Source organism: Aspergillus heteromorphus (genome assembly GCF_003184545.1).
Source record: "Aspergillus heteromorphus CBS 117.55 chromosome Unknown BO70scaffold_1, whole genome shotgun sequence".
NCBI lineage: Eukaryota > Fungi > Ascomycota > Eurotiomycetes > Eurotiales > Aspergillaceae > Aspergillus > Aspergillus heteromorphus.
The window spans coordinates 989,477-1,006,149 of NW_020290406.1; the positions used below are offsets into that span (position 1 = coordinate 989,477).

The 16,673-nt window shown below is 54.1% G+C and overlaps 9 protein-coding genes across 9 annotated transcripts; 3 read left to right on the forward strand and 6 right to left on the reverse strand.

The window, feature by feature from the left end:
* Nucleotides 1-12: 12 nt before the first annotated feature.
* On the reverse strand, nt 13-1,236 carry BO70DRAFT_424999 (NAD(P)/FAD-dependent oxidoreductase; the record flags this gene model as incomplete). Its single annotated transcript, XM_025547646.1, has 1 exon — nt 13-1,236. The coding sequence occupies one exon, from the start codon at nt 1,234-1,236 to the stop codon at nt 13-15; it is 1,224 nt and encodes a 407-aa protein (XP_025404014.1).
* A 277-nt stretch (nt 1,237-1,513) lies between these two features.
* BO70DRAFT_305654 (aromatic alcohol reductase) lies at nt 1,514-2,571 on the reverse strand (the record flags this gene model as incomplete). The annotated part of the gene is made up of 3 exons (XM_025540015.1): nt 2,525-2,571; nt 2,025-2,450; nt 1,514-1,951 (listed from the first exon to the last, which is right to left on the reverse strand). Coding segments are annotated over exons 1-3 (894 nt in total), but the record flags the coding sequence as incomplete, so codon positions are not given.
* Nucleotides 2,572-3,101: 530 nt separating this feature from the next.
* On the forward strand, nt 3,102-4,142 carry BO70DRAFT_357409 (uncharacterized protein). Its single transcript, XM_025542030.1, has 3 exons — nt 3,102-3,507; nt 3,559-3,790; nt 3,840-4,142. Exons 1-3 carry the CDS (start codon nt 3,242-3,244, stop codon nt 4,080-4,082), a joined length of 741 nt encoding a protein of 246 aa, XP_025404016.1. The 5' UTR covers nt 3,102-3,241; the 3' UTR covers nt 4,083-4,142.
* A 78-nt stretch (nt 4,143-4,220) lies between these two features.
* BO70DRAFT_402167 (Zn(II)2Cys6 transcription factor) lies at nt 4,221-5,459 on the reverse strand. Its single transcript, XM_025547008.1, has 2 exons — nt 5,368-5,459; nt 4,221-5,320 (listed from the first exon to the last, which is right to left on the reverse strand). Exons 1-2 carry the CDS (start codon nt 5,434-5,436, stop codon nt 4,703-4,705), a joined length of 687 nt encoding a protein of 228 aa, XP_025404017.1. The 5' UTR covers nt 5,437-5,459; the 3' UTR covers nt 4,221-4,702.
* A 254-nt stretch (nt 5,460-5,713) lies between these two features.
* Nucleotides 5,714-6,388, forward strand: BO70DRAFT_357410 (uncharacterized protein). Its single transcript, XM_025542031.1, has one exon. It carries the CDS (start codon nt 5,757-5,759, stop codon nt 6,180-6,182), a length of 426 nt encoding a protein of 141 aa, XP_025404018.1. The 5' UTR covers nt 5,714-5,756; the 3' UTR covers nt 6,183-6,388.
* A 115-nt stretch (nt 6,389-6,503) lies between these two features.
* Nucleotides 6,504-9,072, reverse strand: BO70DRAFT_357412 (vWA domain-containing protein). Its single transcript, XM_025542032.1, has 4 exons — nt 8,610-9,072; nt 8,365-8,545; nt 7,245-8,267; nt 6,504-7,146 (listed from the first exon to the last, which is right to left on the reverse strand). The coding sequence occupies exons 1-4, from the start codon at nt 8,934-8,936 to the stop codon at nt 6,542-6,544; spliced, it is 2,136 nt and encodes a 711-aa protein (XP_025404019.1). The 5' UTR covers nt 8,937-9,072; the 3' UTR covers nt 6,504-6,541.
* A 1,041-nt stretch (nt 9,073-10,113) lies between these two features.
* Nucleotides 10,114-11,084, reverse strand: BO70DRAFT_367480 (putative L-cystine transporter; the record flags this gene model as incomplete). Its single annotated transcript, XM_025544564.1, has 2 exons — nt 10,114-10,476; nt 10,596-11,084. 2 exons carry the CDS (start codon nt 11,082-11,084, stop codon nt 10,114-10,116), a joined length of 852 nt encoding a protein of 283 aa, XP_025404020.1.
* Nucleotides 11,085-11,737: 653 nt separating this feature from the next.
* BO70DRAFT_402171 (histidine acid phosphatase) lies at nt 11,738-13,559 on the reverse strand (the record flags this gene model as incomplete). The annotated part of the gene is made up of 7 exons (XM_025547009.1): nt 11,738-12,522; nt 12,574-12,825; nt 12,892-12,925; nt 12,975-13,103; nt 13,168-13,216; nt 13,268-13,352; nt 13,412-13,559. 7 exons carry the CDS (start codon nt 13,557-13,559, stop codon nt 11,738-11,740), a joined length of 1,482 nt encoding a protein of 493 aa, XP_025404021.1.
* Nucleotides 13,560-15,374: 1,815 nt separating this feature from the next.
* BO70DRAFT_357416 (MBL fold metallo-hydrolase) lies at nt 15,375-16,654 on the forward strand. Its single transcript, XM_025542033.1, has 2 exons — nt 15,375-15,805; nt 15,872-16,654. Exons 1-2 carry the CDS (start codon nt 15,459-15,461, stop codon nt 16,602-16,604), a joined length of 1,080 nt encoding a protein of 359 aa, XP_025404022.1. The 5' UTR covers nt 15,375-15,458; the 3' UTR covers nt 16,605-16,654.
* Nucleotides 16,655-16,673: the final 19 nt, after the last annotated feature.

Consider the following 16,673-nt stretch of genomic DNA (forward strand, 5'->3'; position numbering starts at 1 on the left):
AGAAAAACAACATCAAGACGCCTTCGCCCACTTATTCCCATTCCAAACGTCCGCCGTCGTCCACAACCAATAATCCCTCCCCTTGGCCAACCACACCAGAAAGCTCGGTATCTGCCATCCCATCACCTCTCCCACGCCCTTACTCCGCCCGATCGGCACGATCTGGCTCGTGCGCGTATCCTCGGTGAACACCCGGTCGCTGCCAGCAGCACTTCCCTCCTTTCCCTCCGCCAACAACAAATCCCGTTTCACATTCGCACAAAGCACTGGAATACAGGAGAAGATAGCTATAACGGAATTGGCTTGCACGTTCGACGCCACGTCCCCAACCGCATAGACCCGCGGGCCTGCCTGATCGACACGACACGTGTGGTCGGTTTGGACGCGGCCGTCGCGGGCCAGGAGCGCCGCGTCCAGGAACCCCGAGTTAGGGCTGATCCCGGTCGCGGGGATGTAGATATCGGGGGTGAGGATTGAGCCGTCGTCCAGAGTGAGGGTCGCCTTGCTGTCAACGATCGCCATGCCTGCGTCCGGCGGAGAGACGGTTTGCACTCTCGTGTTCGTTTTCACTGTCACGCCGACGTCGGCGAGGAATTTCTCTGCCTTTTTCGCGATGGCTGGTCGCAGGACGGGCAGGATCTGGGAGCTGGACGTGACGAGGGTGATGGGGACTTTGGGGTTGGAGTTGTGGCAGCCCGAGCGCCCGTTGAAGTGTTCGCCCAGCTCGCCGGCGATTTCGATCCCGGTTGGACCGCCCCCGGCGACGACGATGCTCTTGGCTGTTGGTAGAGCGGCCCGGAGGGCAGTCCACTGCTCACGGAGGAAGGATTCATCGCGGTCGAAGCCCATGAGCGGCGAGGTGGTCGATGAACCGGTGGCGATCACGATCGCGTGGAAATCGATCTTCTGTGTGTCGCCGTTGGATTGGATGTCGACGGCCCTGTTGCTGTGGTCGAGCTTGATTGCAGTGCCCTGGACGAACCGGAAGCGGCCTTTGGGGTATTGTTCGAACAACGGGGCAATGTTGACGAAGAGTCTGTCTTGTGGGAACATGTCGTCCGATATCATTGCGCGGGGACAGGCAGGTCGACACATGGTCTGAGAGGAAGTGCTGACAAGGACGATCTGGTATGATTCTGGGGAGGGGAGCGTGGGAAGAACATGTCGGAGGAGGTAGTGGGCTGTGGATATGCCGCCGTAGGACCCCCCGAGGATGACGATGTTTTTGTGTTCCATTTTGACTGTGGAAGCACGGTCAGTTTTAGAGAGTAAAATAAATTCGCATGTCTCAGGGGGTGAATAGGAAATTAAGTGGCGTTTAAATAATTGTTCCAAATTTCCCTCGGACGCCGAACGGACGGACGAACAACGGCTGAACAGGCCGAAGCGGACCAACCCTGCGAGGGTACCCGAATATAGTGCAATCTGACATATCGATCCTCTATGAACACAGGCGATCTTAACATAAACACACTAGTATGAATCACAGATCCTTCAACTCCTTCATAACAACGTCGAGATTCTCCTCCTCCAGCCCAAGAGCCTTATTATCCAGCGCCACCCGGGCCTCATAGTCTCCTCCCGCATTATCCTGGAAGACATGCCCATAGATCAGATGCACGACACCCTCCGTCTCACCCTTCGCAAACAGCTCTTTTCCTCTGCGGAGCTTATCCTCAGTGCTCTCATGGGTAGTCTTCCAATCACCATCCGCCGTCTCGGTCGCAACCTGTGCACTCTCGAGAAGCTCAACCTGCGAGACCCGGAAAGACGATATATACACCAGTCTGTTCGCAAAGTTCCTGCGTTTCTCTTCAGGGAGGGCGAGTAACCTCGCCACGGCGGACCCAATCAACGCCAACGTCGTAATATTAACCTTGACATTCCCACCATCAAGAAGCACGGCGCTCTTCTCCGCGATGTTGATGCCGAGAACACCCCGGGGAATCGACTTCTCTCCCACATCACATTAGAACAAGCACAAAATATACCGATCCAGGATTGAAACCCCACTACCCACTCACCCAGTCCAAAATAAGCCCATTCACAACCGCCGACCACGCAAATCTCCCCCGCGTCTCCTCCGCCTTCTTCCTCAAATACTCCTGAATCTCAATCTTCGGCGGAATAATCGGCACATGAGCCGAATACTCCGGATTCCCACTATCCGTGCCGAACTCGCTGGGGAAGATCCATTTGACGCCGGCGAGGATCGCGGCGTCGATGAACGGGATCTGCGTCGATGGGACTAGGGTGCCCACGCAGAGCACGAGGGCGTCGATGCCGCTCAGGCTGTCGCGGAGGAATTGCGTGTCCGCATAGTCCCCACGGAGGAGTTTTACGTTGTCGGGGAACTGGGCGGTCGAGGTTGAGCGCGATATGGCGGTGACGTCGAAGTGCGAGGAGGAGATTAGGGTTTGGAGGATGGCGCGGCCGATGCTGCCGCTTGCCTGTGGGGATAGTTAGTGGTTGGTTATCTTGGGTCAGGGGGCGGGGCGGTGATGGGACGGGATGGGGCTCGTACGCCCACGATGGCGATTGTTTGGAAGGACATTTTCGATTGTCTTGACGGTATCTTTGTGTTTGGATCTCGGGATTTCCGATTGAAGTCTTTCTACACTTGAAGATGGGTCGAGAATGGTCTTCAGCCCTTTTTATACTATGTACCTGGCTGGGCTTGTGGGTATACTACCGCAAAAGATAGTGTTTGCTATCCGAGCAAACAGGAATCAAACAGATCAAACTGCCGATCAAATGCTTGAAAAGCCTCTTTGCCCCATCAGATATCAGTAATGTGAGTGCGGGTCAAGCATAATGTTTCGGCTAGTTCATACGAGAATAAGCGCGGTGGGGACGGCCACAATTCGTTTGTTTGCACACAAGGGAAAGCTCGGTTTCGCTTGGCCGAGATAGATCGCGGTTTCCGGCATTGCTACTGGTGGATCTGCATTGTGGCTATGGAGGGGCTTTGGGGTCGTAAGGCCTCGGATCATGGCCCTGCCCCCGGCTCGGGTTCGGGTTCGATGCTTTAAGGATCACATCAACAAGACCTTTGCTGTGCTGATCGACACAGAACAGACATTTTACCTGACTTCACCCGCCTAGAGTGCAACCATGGTTCACAGCAGAGGAGATATAAAGCCTGCACAACTTCTCATGATGATGATTCTCAAACCATTTTCCCCTGCATTCTTTTTTTCACGCATACAGCCGGTTCAAAACCAATCCAGCACCCCGCAAAATGACTCCAAGTGAATCTCTCGCCGCAGCCAATCTGGGTTTCTACGCCATTGTCTCTCTCCCGGCCCTCTACTGCTTCATCATGCATGGCAAACATGGCCTAGCGGCCTGGGTATATGTCCTGGCTATGTGCGGTCTTCGACTGGCCGGCAATGCGATTTCTCTGCATGCCTATGAGCACAACCAGGTCAGCACGGTCGCTGCGATTATCAATGGCATTGGACTTTCGCCCCTTCTGATCGCGGCTATGGGACTTCTTCGTGAATCGTGCGTATATCCTCGGTTCACAATAGCATCTTGTTCTAATCCGTCCGAAAGTAACCACTCCATCCAACAATCTCTCTCTTCCCCCCTCAACACCTGGGGCTTCCTGATCGCACACATCGTGATCGGAGGCGGTATTGGACTCGCCGCCGCCAGCAAAGCCAACGAAACCATCCTGAAGGTCGGGATGATTTTCTTTGCGACTGGGTGGACGATGGTGTGCGGACTGGTGGTGCTCTCATACCAGGCCACTTCTCACCGTCAGCGACTAAGCGACGAACGAAAGGTCAGTCTTATCTCTAAATATCACACCGGACTTTCCCTAACGGAAGTAGATTCTGCTGGCTGTCACCATCGCCATGCCACTTATCGGGATCCGGATCATCTACGCCATCGCAACCGTGTTCAGCAGCTCCGGCCTGGAAGGTGGGAGTTTGGCCGTGCGAGTCATCTTCGGTACACTGCCGGAGTACCTCACGATGCTCGTGTACATCGGGGTTGGAATAGCGACACGGAATCTGGCGCGGTCTCGTCTCGAGCCTGCGGAGAAGAGCCAGTCTAGTGGCGTCGGTGCCTAAGAAAAAACAACATCTCATATCTCATGTTCCATAATGACAGTAATCCCAAATATAAACAACCAATCCTGTTCACAACCCCATCCCCATTCCCACACCCGACTTGCCCTCCCCCTCCCATCCATCCCACCCTACCCTCGTAACCCTCACCGGCCACTCCAACACCCCCCTCCACTCGACCGGCAAAATACCATAAATCCCCCTGACCTCCCTCTCCGGAATGCCCCTCAACCACCAAATATCCTCCGCGGCCTTTCCCAGCGCAAACAAATACGCGAGGATGGCCAACGCGCGGGGCCTCTTCTGCATCAACGCAACCATATACGCTTGGGGCGCCATGGGGGCAAACGACGAGAACCGTTTCCGGATATCATAGACACACTCGTGGCTCTTCACGCCCTTATACATGTTCTCGAGGTACGCGACACACAGATCGTAAACGGCCATGAGCTCTGCGGTCTCGTTGTCGGGGTCGGGGTTACATGTGAGCAGGTGGGCGAAGGGGCGGGTGGGGTCTGCGTAGGCGGTTTGGGTGGCGACGTCGCCGTGCACGATGGGCCGGGCGACGAGGAGGGGGGAGATGCGCGCGCTGGACGCTACGAGGCGGTGGTAGACGAGGCCGATCACGGCGCGCATGCCGCGTGACATGTTGAGCCAGAGGATCGGGGGGGAGTAGGGTTGGGGTTGGGGTTGTGATTGTGATGGGGAGGGGGAGGGGAGGGGGAGGGCTCGGAGCGGAGCATGAGTGAGTACATGGATAGCAGGATGGTGTTCATGCAGAGGGTCTCGGAGATGGTGGAGACGTTGAGGCGGGCGATGTCTGTGCGGTGTTGGCGGAGGGCGCGGTCGATGTGCGAGCGGTGCACGAGGCGGAGGGCGTCGGCTTCGGATGGGATCAGGGATGCGCGGTGCGCGGCCGCGACGGCCAGGACTGTGTGCAGAAGGGGCTCGTACTCGAAGGCCATTTCCGGGACTGCGACCTGCCACATGGCGCCGACATTGGGGACGTGGGCGGTGCCCATGGTCCGTGCTGTGGCGGTGACGAAGTGGTGCATGAGACGCAGGTCGGTGGTGTTGAGAGGGGCCACTTCAGGGGATGGCAGGCCACGTGCGAGTGTTGGTGGTGGTGAGCGTCGCTGCAGGGTCCGCGGCTGGGTGTAGGCGCGTGTCTCCAGGGGGGGATACTCGCAGGGAACGCCGTGGCGCTGGCAGCTGGAGCATTGGGGGTGTTGCTCGTTGCACTGGGGTTGTTAGCTGGGAGTAGATGTGTAGGGAAGAGTGGGGATACCTTGACCTTGCGGGCCTTGCAACGGCGACAGCCGCGGATGGACTTGCGGTGTTCGAGGCGAGGGGCCATGAGGATTGAGGCTCGGATTGATGCAGTGGAAGGGGAAGGAGATTGTCAGGCTAAAGTGGGGGAGCGAAGCGCTTGTCAATGCTAGACGACTAGCGCAAGGCTGTCCATCGGGGCGCAGTGGGATTGTTCTCGGGCTCGGATGGCTCGTCTTGTAGGGTTAGCGCAGAGGGCCCCGATCGGGAAGGGATGGACGTGGCCTTGCGGATAAAGACCAGCGCGACCCCCAGGTGGAATTTTCTTCATCGACAATTGCGAATCATTCCTTCTCTCTCAAAAGCCCCAAAAGTCCATTGAGTTCTTGCAGATTACTGTCAACCATCATGGGTCTCATCAAAACCGGAATCCAATTGGCTGGCGCTTACGGTCTGCTAAAGGCAGGGTCCAAGTATGTGGATCGCATGCTTGACATCATTGGACAGACGCTAATCTTCTACAGAGCCATCAACGAACATCAAGACAAGAAGCAAAGCCAACAGCCCAACACAAGTCAGCAGGGTCATCATTGCTCATGCCACCACCATCATGAGCAGCCGCCATACCAACAGCAGCCTCCGTACCCTCAACAGCCTCCATACCCGCACCAGCCCCAATACCAACAAGCTCAACAGCCTCACCCTTCGCACTACCACGCTTACGACCCTCGCATAAACCCCAACCCGGCTCCTTACTACCCTCCCCCTACCAACGACCAACACGCGATGGTTCAGCCTGCTGGTCAACCCCATTCTCAGCCGAGTGGACGATAGATCATTCACCAGCGCCTTGGATTAAATGTATCGATTTAGCGGCATGGTCGGCGTTCTATACAATTCGGAGGATTACCTTCTCAAGCAGGTCTTTCCTGGTCAATTCCTGTACCTCATTTATTATTTCACTGTTAAATCGCAAGTCACAACCTCATTTTACCAACATTCATTCACCAACAAATTAAAAAATGACTATAATAGTGAACTCCATATATTAGCTTCAAAGGGCCAACAAGTAACAAATCATACAGCGCATTCTAGTTAATCCACACCCCACAACCAAACATTGAAAAAAAAAAAAAAGAAAAAAAAGAAACACATCGAAGACACCCCCTTCCGCAAAAACAACCCCATTCAACCTACTCCGTATAACCCGGCGGCTGCGCACTAACCCTCCTCTCCAACGCCTCAAACTCCGACATACTAACATCATACCCCAGATGCCTCTTCAACAACTCATGCGTGACAAACCTTTCCGGAGTATTCCCCTGTGCATCCACAAACGACACATGGGGATTGACCTCACTAATGCGCTGCAGCTCATTCGCATGGCGATGGTGATGCGGACACCCATCCACCCCGATCAAAAAGATCGTAACATGCACCCACGACAGCCCCAACAGCTCAAGCTCGAATTCATCCATGTCCGTCGCTTCACCGTCCAGGAGCAGAAGCAACCTGAGCATAGGCGTGCGGGGCCCCGCCTGCCACCCATACACAGGATGGTAGGTAGCGGACTCGTGGTGGCGCTGGAAATGCAACTCCTTGGCCTTTTGCCAGCCGGTCATGACGCGCGTTCCACCGCCGACTTTAATGCTGTCCCAGGTGGACGGGAAGTTATAGTGGTTGATGTAGCCGATGTAGGAGGCTGTGCTGGCGAATGTGACCAGTTGGTAGCCGATTGCGTTGTTGTCGTGGTTGGTCATGGCGTCTGTGAAGCGGCGAATGATGGATTTGGCGAGTTCTGACGTTAGCAGATCGGAATGAATCAGCATTATTATCCCAGTGGTGTCCGATGGACCTGCGAATGGCCGTGGGTTGCGGTTGCGTGCATATGCGTACCTTTATTCTTCGGCTGCGTCGACTTCTCCCACCCGGTGATAAGATACTTATCATATGTCGGCCTCATGGGCTGGAAATCCATCGAGCCCGAAACATCCAACAGTATCATGGTATTATCCGTCGCGTCCTCGGGCATATCGACCGCGCGAAACGGCGCCGGCATGACCTGCCTCGAATACCCCTCCGACGTATGCAGCACATGGCAGGCATCATCCGCCGAGAAGTAATCCGGCGGCGGCTCCACGGCCGACTCCATCCTCGCCCTGGCCAGATCCAGCGCCGAAATGAAATCCGGCTTCAGGCGAGTCCCCGTATTGCCCGCCCGATGGTTCAACACCCAATACAGCCGCTCCTCCGCCGTATCTTCATATCCTCTCCACGCAGGCGTGATCCCCCTCCACCCCGCCTGCGCATCGACCCGGAACTTCAGCGGGTTGGAGACCCGATTCGCCCACGACACCGGGATGGGCTCGAAGTATCCCGCCCGCAGGAGGTGGAGGTACTGCAGGGGACGCTTTGCGCGCAGCTCGGCGATTTTCTCCGTCATCCCGACTTTGGCCTGGTAGGTTGAGACGATCTCGCGCCATCCGGCGTCGGGCCAGCGCCCGGCTTCTTCGGAGAGGATTTCGGCGCAGAGGTCGCGGTGGCGGAGGTTGGACTTTTCAGTTCTCAGGATGGAGCGGCCTTCAGAGGCGCGCATCGATAGGGCTTTTTTGAGCCCGGCGAGTTTCGAGGCCTTGGGTGGCTCGCTGGCTGCGGCTGGCTGGGCGTCGTCCGCTGCGGGCGCGTCGGGCTCGTCTGTCTCCCAGATGTTGTATTTCGGTTCCATGTCATTGACGGCGGCTTGGGCTTTCGCGTTGAGGGTCGTGTTCAGTTGAATGGTTTGCTGAACGGCCTTGGAGTAATACGTTGGATTGGGTCTCTGGAACTCCCAGGGGTTGAGCCCATACGGCGATATGACGGTGCTGTAGGGATTGCCGCTAAATACGGTGACTGAGAAGCAGTCGTGGTAGGCCCTTTCTCCTGTTCGGGCGGGAAGTCCATGGTTAGAGGAAGTTCATCGCAGTTGGGGTTCGAGAGAAACGGGAGACCAAGCCAAGGGGGGGGGACAGGTGCAGACCTGGGTACATGACAGCCTTAGACCACATCTCCTGGACCTTCAATCGCTTCATCTTCTTGTACATGTACTGGTGAACTTCGCACGAGCAGCTAGTCTTCTGGGTATCGTGCTCTGGCTCGATATCGGAATTGTAGATCATACACACGCGCTGGGTGTGCTGGAGCATGTTCTGCATTTGTTGCTACGCCGAGGACAAAAATTAGGGCAAGCGCGCTGCAAAGGAACCAATGAACACATGTCAATACCTCATCCTGGGCGCGGACGTTCGCCGCCTCAATGACCTTGTTGGTATGTGTTTGAACGGGCAGATTATTCTGGATGCTAAAGACCTCATGATACGACGGCGGAGGCAGCGGCGCGGACGTCCAAGTCTCCTGGGTCGAAATCTGCGGACTATCCTCGCTCGGAAACAGGCCATGCGAGTACTTATTGGGGTTCTCATAATACTGCGTGAGCGCGTCGTCGATGTTATCCGCCGCCTTCAACCAACGAACGAGCCACAGATCAGCAAACCCGCTCACTTGCTGGTCGGGACACCCATGATTATGTATGTCCAAGTGGGTAAGAGTCATATCTTGCCTGCAGAAACCTCAGCGCAGTGCCCTCGGTGGCATTGGAGGCGATGGAGACGAATTTGACGATGTCATCTTCGGTGGGGATCATCGTGTCGTGATAGCGGATGACTTGACGGGGTTCGTTCACTTCACGGACATCGGACATACACGGGGTGTGGGTGGGTAGGGATCAGTGCGTCTTTATGAGGGGCCCATTCCGTTATCAGTGGCTAGCCCATCTATCTATCTATCACGGGCGTTGCGCCATGAGGGATTTATTCCACGTGGATTGGATGCTTCCCTTCTTCCCCGGTCTTCTTAGCTCTGCTTAGGTCCTGTCACGGGCGCAAGGGTGGCACTGCGGATTGGCTGCGCCGTATATTGGCGCCGTGGATGGCAGGCCGGTTGCAAAGCTTGTCTTAGGTCGGTGCTCTTGATCGCGTCCCACGCGTGACTGCGTCGCGAGGGCGATTGCGAGCCGATTACCCGAGCTAGTAGATAAGAGGTGGTCTGACTTGGGAGATGGGAGGGATATTTTGTAGTGGGTGATATTTTGTCTTCATCGACTTGCGAGGTGGCAACATATTAAGTGAATCTCAGGGTTTCAACAACTCTGCCCTACCTAATCTACTCCGATGGCAGTCCTCGGCAAAACCGATGGAGTGATATTCACCACAAGCAACCTGGTTGCTTTTCCATGCAAATATCATGCGACAGATACTGACATCAGTCGAAAAAAAATACATGAAGGCAACAACAGTGCGAGAAGGGTGAGATAAGAGGACACTTGGCCGGTCGCGGCATGGCTGCTCGGATGTCCGCGTCGGATGTCCGACCCTGAGGTATTTATTCATTCCTCCAGGCCCCGACTGCTACTATTGTCTTCTAGTCTCGATCTAGAACAAACCGTTCCTCCATCAAGCGTCCGATTAAACCCGGCGAGAATCCTGCAATTCGCGCAAGGGAATCTACCAATAAGAGCTCGGATCACACCAAACAGCTCTCACTTAGTTGCTATCCAAGCTCTGAGATTGAATACCATTCATTCAGAAGCGAAACTCCCTCCCAGGAAAAACAATCTTCTTGTATATACACCAGCATATATCCCACAATCTAGATTCCAACAAAGCCATCTATCTCAACCCCAACTTCACAACATCCAAGGCCACTTCACCCATCTATCAGCCACAGGTAATTACTCCCGCACCACCCTCCCATCCTCGGCCCCCAAAAGCGGATCCGTCTCCACCGGTCGCACCGTCTCGGGCCGCGACGTGCGCGCATACAAACAATAATGCTGAACCATCAGAATAACGTCAAACAAGATGGTGATATTCCCCAGCACCAGCTTCGGCGCATTCCCCGCCGCCCCGGACCAGTCATTCTGCAGCGCGGTATCAATAAACAGCTGCACAAGTGAGAGCATGCCCCCGGTGAAATCCATCAGGATGGCAACCATGCAGAAGCCCCGAGTGGACTGGCGACGGTAATTCAGCCACGCCTGGGGCGTGTATTTGATGATTGTCAGGAAGAGCTTAATATTGCCGATGAGATAGATCTGGAGCAGACATCATCAGCTCCGCTCAGGTCAACTCACATCCCACATCTCATCCTAATTTCCAATCACCGCTTCTTTCAGGCAGATGAGGGGGATGATAAAAAAAAAAAAGAACCCACCACATCAATCCACTCCCCCGCACCAAGGGCCGGAAAATAGCACACGCCCAGCACATCCACCACGACGATCGCAAAACACACACCCAGCAAGATCATCGTCACCCGGCCCGGCATCTGCTGCGCGCCCTTGCGATCGATATTCCACAGCGCCGGCCACTGGAACTGGCTGTAAATCAGCCCGCAGATGACCGCGCCATGCAGGGCATAGAAAAAGTCGTTGAGGTGGACAGGTGGCTCGGGGCTCTGGGGGTGTCGGTCGGCGTACTGGGCGCGGATGACCGACGAGAAGAGTAAACTGCCGTTGAATACCGTGTAGCCGCACAGTCCGAGCACGTTGAGCAGGGCGAAATCGAGCGAGAAGCCCTCGGTTGCGCGGCGGCGGTAGTTGTGGAAGAGTTGGGGGTACAGCGAGACGGACCAGATGAGGGTGTAGGTCCAGCCTAGGGCTTGGGAGATGGCGAGGAGGAGGGTGTGGATGGTGATGGTCATTGTCATTGTTGGGTTAGATGGGGGAAGTGGGGGTTTGGGGATGGTGATGGTGAGGTTGGTGAGAGATGGGGGGGAAATGGGATCCGATGTTTTTGTTCCAACTCCAGGGCGCTTGCCAGCAGACTGACTGGACTGCCCGGATTTCGTCGGGTGGATTTCGGGCCTTTTCCGTGTCTCGGAGCTCCACTTTGATGAGGATGAGGGGTAGATAGATAAGATAGATACCCCTGCCGAATCAATCAAATCAATCAATCAATCGATCCATCAGGCCATCGTCGACTGGCGGGTTTGGGTTGTGCGGATTGTTCGGGCGCGACGTTACTGCCACACCCCGAATTTCCCCCTCGAGGGCGTGGCGTGTATGCTTTCCTAGAAGTCCTGCATTTCTGCTGCAGTGTAAAGATAAAATCCAACCCAATTCCAGTCGGAAGAAAATGCAAATTCTGAACAAGGAGATAAAATCAGATTGTATTGAGATGGTGATATATACAACCCTCAAGAAGACACATTATTTATATGATTAGTCGCGATATCCACTGCTAAAGTAAGCGGATTCGCTTTCAAATTAATAGTACACCAAAAATGAACATCCACAACGCAAACCTCCCAATCTGCCACCCGTCATCATTGTTTCGACCACGCCATCCAACAAATCAAGGCTTGACCATGGTCAAAAAGTCCAAGGACAGATCAGTAAAGAAGCTCGCCCCGGCAACCGTCTCCGGGTGCCCCGCCTCCGTAACATTGCAGTAGTCGATGAAGTCACCCGCCTCGGCATTCTTATCCTTGATGTAGGTGACATATTCCGAAAGAAGACAACTGCTGCCGGGACCATCCTTGCACATCGGCAGGGGGTAGACAGCATCATTGAGCAGAATCCTCAGATACGTCTCATCGGAAGCGTTCTTCTCACTACCGGAACCGCAGTCCAGAACCTCGAAGGCAACAGTACCGCGCATCGTAATAAAGTGCGCGACATTGTACAGGTGGTTCGCGGGGATGTACGCATCCGACAGCGCTTCCTCACCCTTGAACAGGTCCATGGCGGCGGTCATTTCGGCGATCTGGTCGTCGTTCAGGAACGCCATGATCAGGTTGGGCACGGTGAAGGTGGTGCCGTTCAGACCGGTGCCGTTTTGGCCGGGTCCCTCGGCAAGGAGGTCCAGGAGGCTCTCGAGGAAGGGCAGGAAGAGGATCTTGGTGGGGTCGGACGAGCCGGGGCCGACGCCGTAGTAGTAGCTTAGATCTTGGGAGTAGGCGTAGTTGGTCAGTTCGTCCTGGGTGAATACGCCGCACCAGTCGCTGAGACGGCCTTTGATCTGGCTCTCGTAGGCGCATAGGTAGGGGAAGAAGGTTAGGTCGGTCTCGTCGAAGGTGAGGTTGCCGCTGACCAGCGAGTTGATGCGGTCGATCGCGGCGGGCATCCAGGTGCTGTCCCCTGTAGACGGGTTAGTGTGGGAGTTTGTGGATGTGGAAGGGTGGTTCTTACAGTCGGTGACGTTGTCGTAGGCGTCGTTGACGTACAAGGGGCAGGCATCCGAGGGCCCGAGGGAGTTTCCAATGGCGCTCACGGAGCCGGTGGAGTTGACGCTGACGACCGTGCCGTATGTATCGGCGTACTCGTACATATATCCAAGCAAGAAGGATTGAGCCGTCTGAACCACCCGCGACTCGTTGATGGGGTTGGCGTACTGGTTGGCCCAGACGTAGAACGGGTTGCCATCTTCGTAGAAGTCGGGGTCTGGTATCGGTTAGCCATTGAATCTTCACAGTTGAGATGGAACCGGTTTCGGGAGGAAAGGCTTACAGCGAGCCCTCAGGGTATATCCGAGATCAACAGCCTGAATATGGTGAGCATCTTCCCGCGCGCATCCAAATCATCAAACGCACCTCCTTCCGACCCGTCATAGACTCCTGAGACATTTGGAGGGTGGTGTCGGTCAGGACGGTCTGCCAGTCGGGGATGAATGACAGAGCACCGCGGGCTTCGAAGCAGTCGTCCTCGACAGCAGCTTGGATCTGAAGAAAGATTAGCACATGTTGGACTTCAGGCTGCAACATTGTTCTCGGCATTGAAACGCACCTTCTCCTGAAGAGCGACCCATGAATCGTAAGATCCCGAGTCGGGGAATCTATCTTATTAGAACGATGTGTGAATGTCCTGGTGACACTGCAACCCTCACCTGCTACCGTGTCTCACGACGTAGGCTGCCTGTTGAACGGTACACTGAGATGGGACCTCGTTGGAAATACCGAAGACATTGGGACCTAGCGCAGTTTTCCATGTCAGTAAAGAATCGCAAAAGGGTTCTGTTCGCCTCACTGACCCGCAAACCACGGGGTGTTTCCACCCGAGTAGATCAAAGGATTCGAAGACTCGGTCGTTGACGGAAACAAAATGTCGTTGGTCGGGGCAAGGACCTGGGCATTGGCAGCCCCGAGCAAAGAGGCGACGACGGCAGCAATAGTGGCCATTTCGGATGTAACAAATCACTTGAAAGTTGGGACGCTGTACCTTGTCGATCGACAAAAAAAAAGCGTCTTTCAAGACAGGGTCCCAACCTGGTTATATATCCTGTTCTGGGGAGTGGAGAAACGCCGCTCCAAGGCGTCTAGCCGGAGTCCATCGGCACCCATCAACTGTCATGTGAAATTCGATTGCGGTCGTGAGTCCCTATCTTGGCGACTGGATAGATTATTTTAACATGAAGCCAAGCACACGTGCATGCTCTGCAGCCAGACGTTGCCAGGTGCCTGACGCTAGGCGAAGCCACCATTTTGTTAGCGTCTGTCATTCCCGGTTGCGCCAGAAGGCGGGCTTCTCGCCCCCACGTGCCGCTGGCTTTTCATCCCAGGGAATGCCCCACCCGGACACTCGTTCCTAAGCGACATGCCGGATTTCATGATCGAGTCGAGTTGAAGGGTGGACTCGGGGGCGTAGCCTCATCTGGGATAGTAAGGGGGTCTTTCGCCGTAGGCCTGGAAAAAGGGTTCTCGAAAGCGATGAACGGAATGAAGTCAGTATGATGAACATGGCCGCGAAAAGAGTTATCTAGTCGATGCAAAAAAAGCTGCGCTATCATGTCTTGTATCTGGAAGAAAAATATTAGATAGCTGGTAGTATAGACAGGCAATTGACTGCACGGGCCAGAGTCAATTTCGGACTTCAAGCGAAGGAACTTCTCCGGACCCTTCATGTCGGATTTTCTATATTGTATTTTATTACCCGAAGTGACTGGGCGAACTCATTCCGAATTTCTTGTTCGACATTGTATGGCGTACAGGGAATTTACTGCATTGATAGCATAACTATGTCTGCTTCGTAAGTCTCTAGTTTCACAACAGCAGGGGCTCTCCCTGTTAGATTTCTGTCTAGCAGATCATGAAATCAAAATTAGCATCATAGTAGGAGAATACACAAGCCATCATTTTAGGGCTATAAGAAATCAAAAGAAGATTTTTGCATCTGAAAGCTCACCGCGAACTGTCGGTGGCCTCATCCAGGAGATCCTTCGGAAATTGATTTGAGATCATAGTCGCGAACATCTAACTTGAAGTCAAAACTCAAGAGGATGTCCTTGTTACCCAAAGCCGCTGTCACCACCGTCAGCCTTGCCTTGTCGTAGATGACGATGTGGCTGTAGATGAGGACGCATGACCTCGAACGAAGTTGCGCAGTTAAAAGTATCGGGTTATGCAGATCATGGAGGCTTTATAAGCTATGTCATAGTGGCAGAGTCAACCCAGTGTTAATTATTGGTTGATCTGTTTCCGATTATGATTTTCTGGATCCGTCCAATTTAAGCTTGTTTGTGAGGGCAAGGCCATAACTGCTTATCAAGCGCTTTAATAATTGCGCCCGAAGAAAGGCTTGGTCACAGTACCGAAAGTGTAAAAAACAGCTCAATGCACCGGGGTGTAAGGAAAGGGCAAAGGTCAGGCCTCAAGGGAGTTGAAGATGATTTGATTCGAGGAGAGGAGGAAGAAAGAAGAAGGGAAGTGGGGGTCGTTACTAATACCTTCACTGCTCAGGAAGGGGGTCTAAATTACCATTATCAATCACAGCTAGGATACAATGGGTGTGATTATCGATTCATAGCCAGGGTATAACATCCTCGCCCCCAGCTTCCTGGAAAGAAGAATATAATCATTCACTGCGATACATCCTGTTGACAAATGAGTCATGGCCCGGCTCATGCGGCATTGATCCATTTCTAAGCAACGTGACAACGTCCGATCCTTCCCGAAATGTAAGCTCACATCTCCTCGCTTTCCAGCATATTCTTCAAGAGCCCCACGTCAAATTAATCAGATATAAATTTGGACGACGCTTCCCAACGCTGACAACTACCATCCATCCCCATCTTCACGAAAATGACATCCTCTATAATCATTCCCCCATCCACCTCCACCGTGGATGTCAGCATCATTGACACAACATCCACCATCCATTTCCCAACTTCCATCTTTGTCGCCCCCGAGATAAATGGTGTAAAGTCTCAGACAGCCAAATCATATGCCTTTCTGATCGAGCACAAACCGACAGGTCGACGACTGGTCTTCGATCTCGGGGTCCGAAAGGACTACCAAAATCTCGCAAAGCCGATATACGATAGTCTCATCGGCTCGGGGGTCTTCACCCTCGACGTGCAGAAAAATGTCGCCGATATCCTCACAGAGAATGGGGTCGAGCTAGACACGATTGATGCGATTATCTGGAGGTAAGAATTAATCGAATCCCCTTTGTATTCCATGATCCCGAAACACAAGACTCACATGCCTCACAGTCACACTCACTTCGATCACGTCGGAGACCCCTCCACATTCCCAAGCTCAACTTCGCTCATCGTTGGTCCGGGTGTCCCGGCCTCTGTTCTCCCTGCATATCCCATCAACCCCTCAGGAGAGCTCCTCGACAGCGACTTCAGCGGTCGACCTCTCGTCGAGATTCAAAGAGCACAGTTTGACACGACGATCGGCGGATACAAAGCCCACGACTTCTTCCATGATGGCTCATTCTACCTCCTCGACGTCCCCGGCCACTCAATTGGACACATGTGTGGACTTGCCAGAACCATTTCCGATGGCAAGGACACATTCATCCTGATGGGCGCAGACACCGTCCACCATGCAGGTCAGCTGCGCCCATCACATGGGGTTCCACTCCCAGAACAAATTGCCCCCAGCCCATACGGTGGCTCAATAGCGTGTCCCGGGGAAATCTTTGAGGCCATCCATCCTGCTCCGGAGAAGTATCGAACAAGCCCCTTTTACCGCATAAATGTTGATGAGAATGGGCGCAGTGTTGCGAATGATCCGGTGGAAGCGGAACATAGTGTGGATCATATGAAGGAGTTTGATGCGCTGGATAATGTCCTTGTGGCGTTTGCGCATGATTCGTGCCTGGAGGGGGTGGTTGAGACGTTTCCGCTCAAGGCGAACGGGTGGAAGGCGGCGGGGTGGAAGGAGCTGAGTCGGTGGAGGTTTTTGTCGGATTGGAAGGTGGAGGCAAGTCATTAGGTGTTTGTTAAGTAGGACTTTTTATATTTAATATACCCCACTCAGTCTTAGTTGTATCTTGTTTGCTGT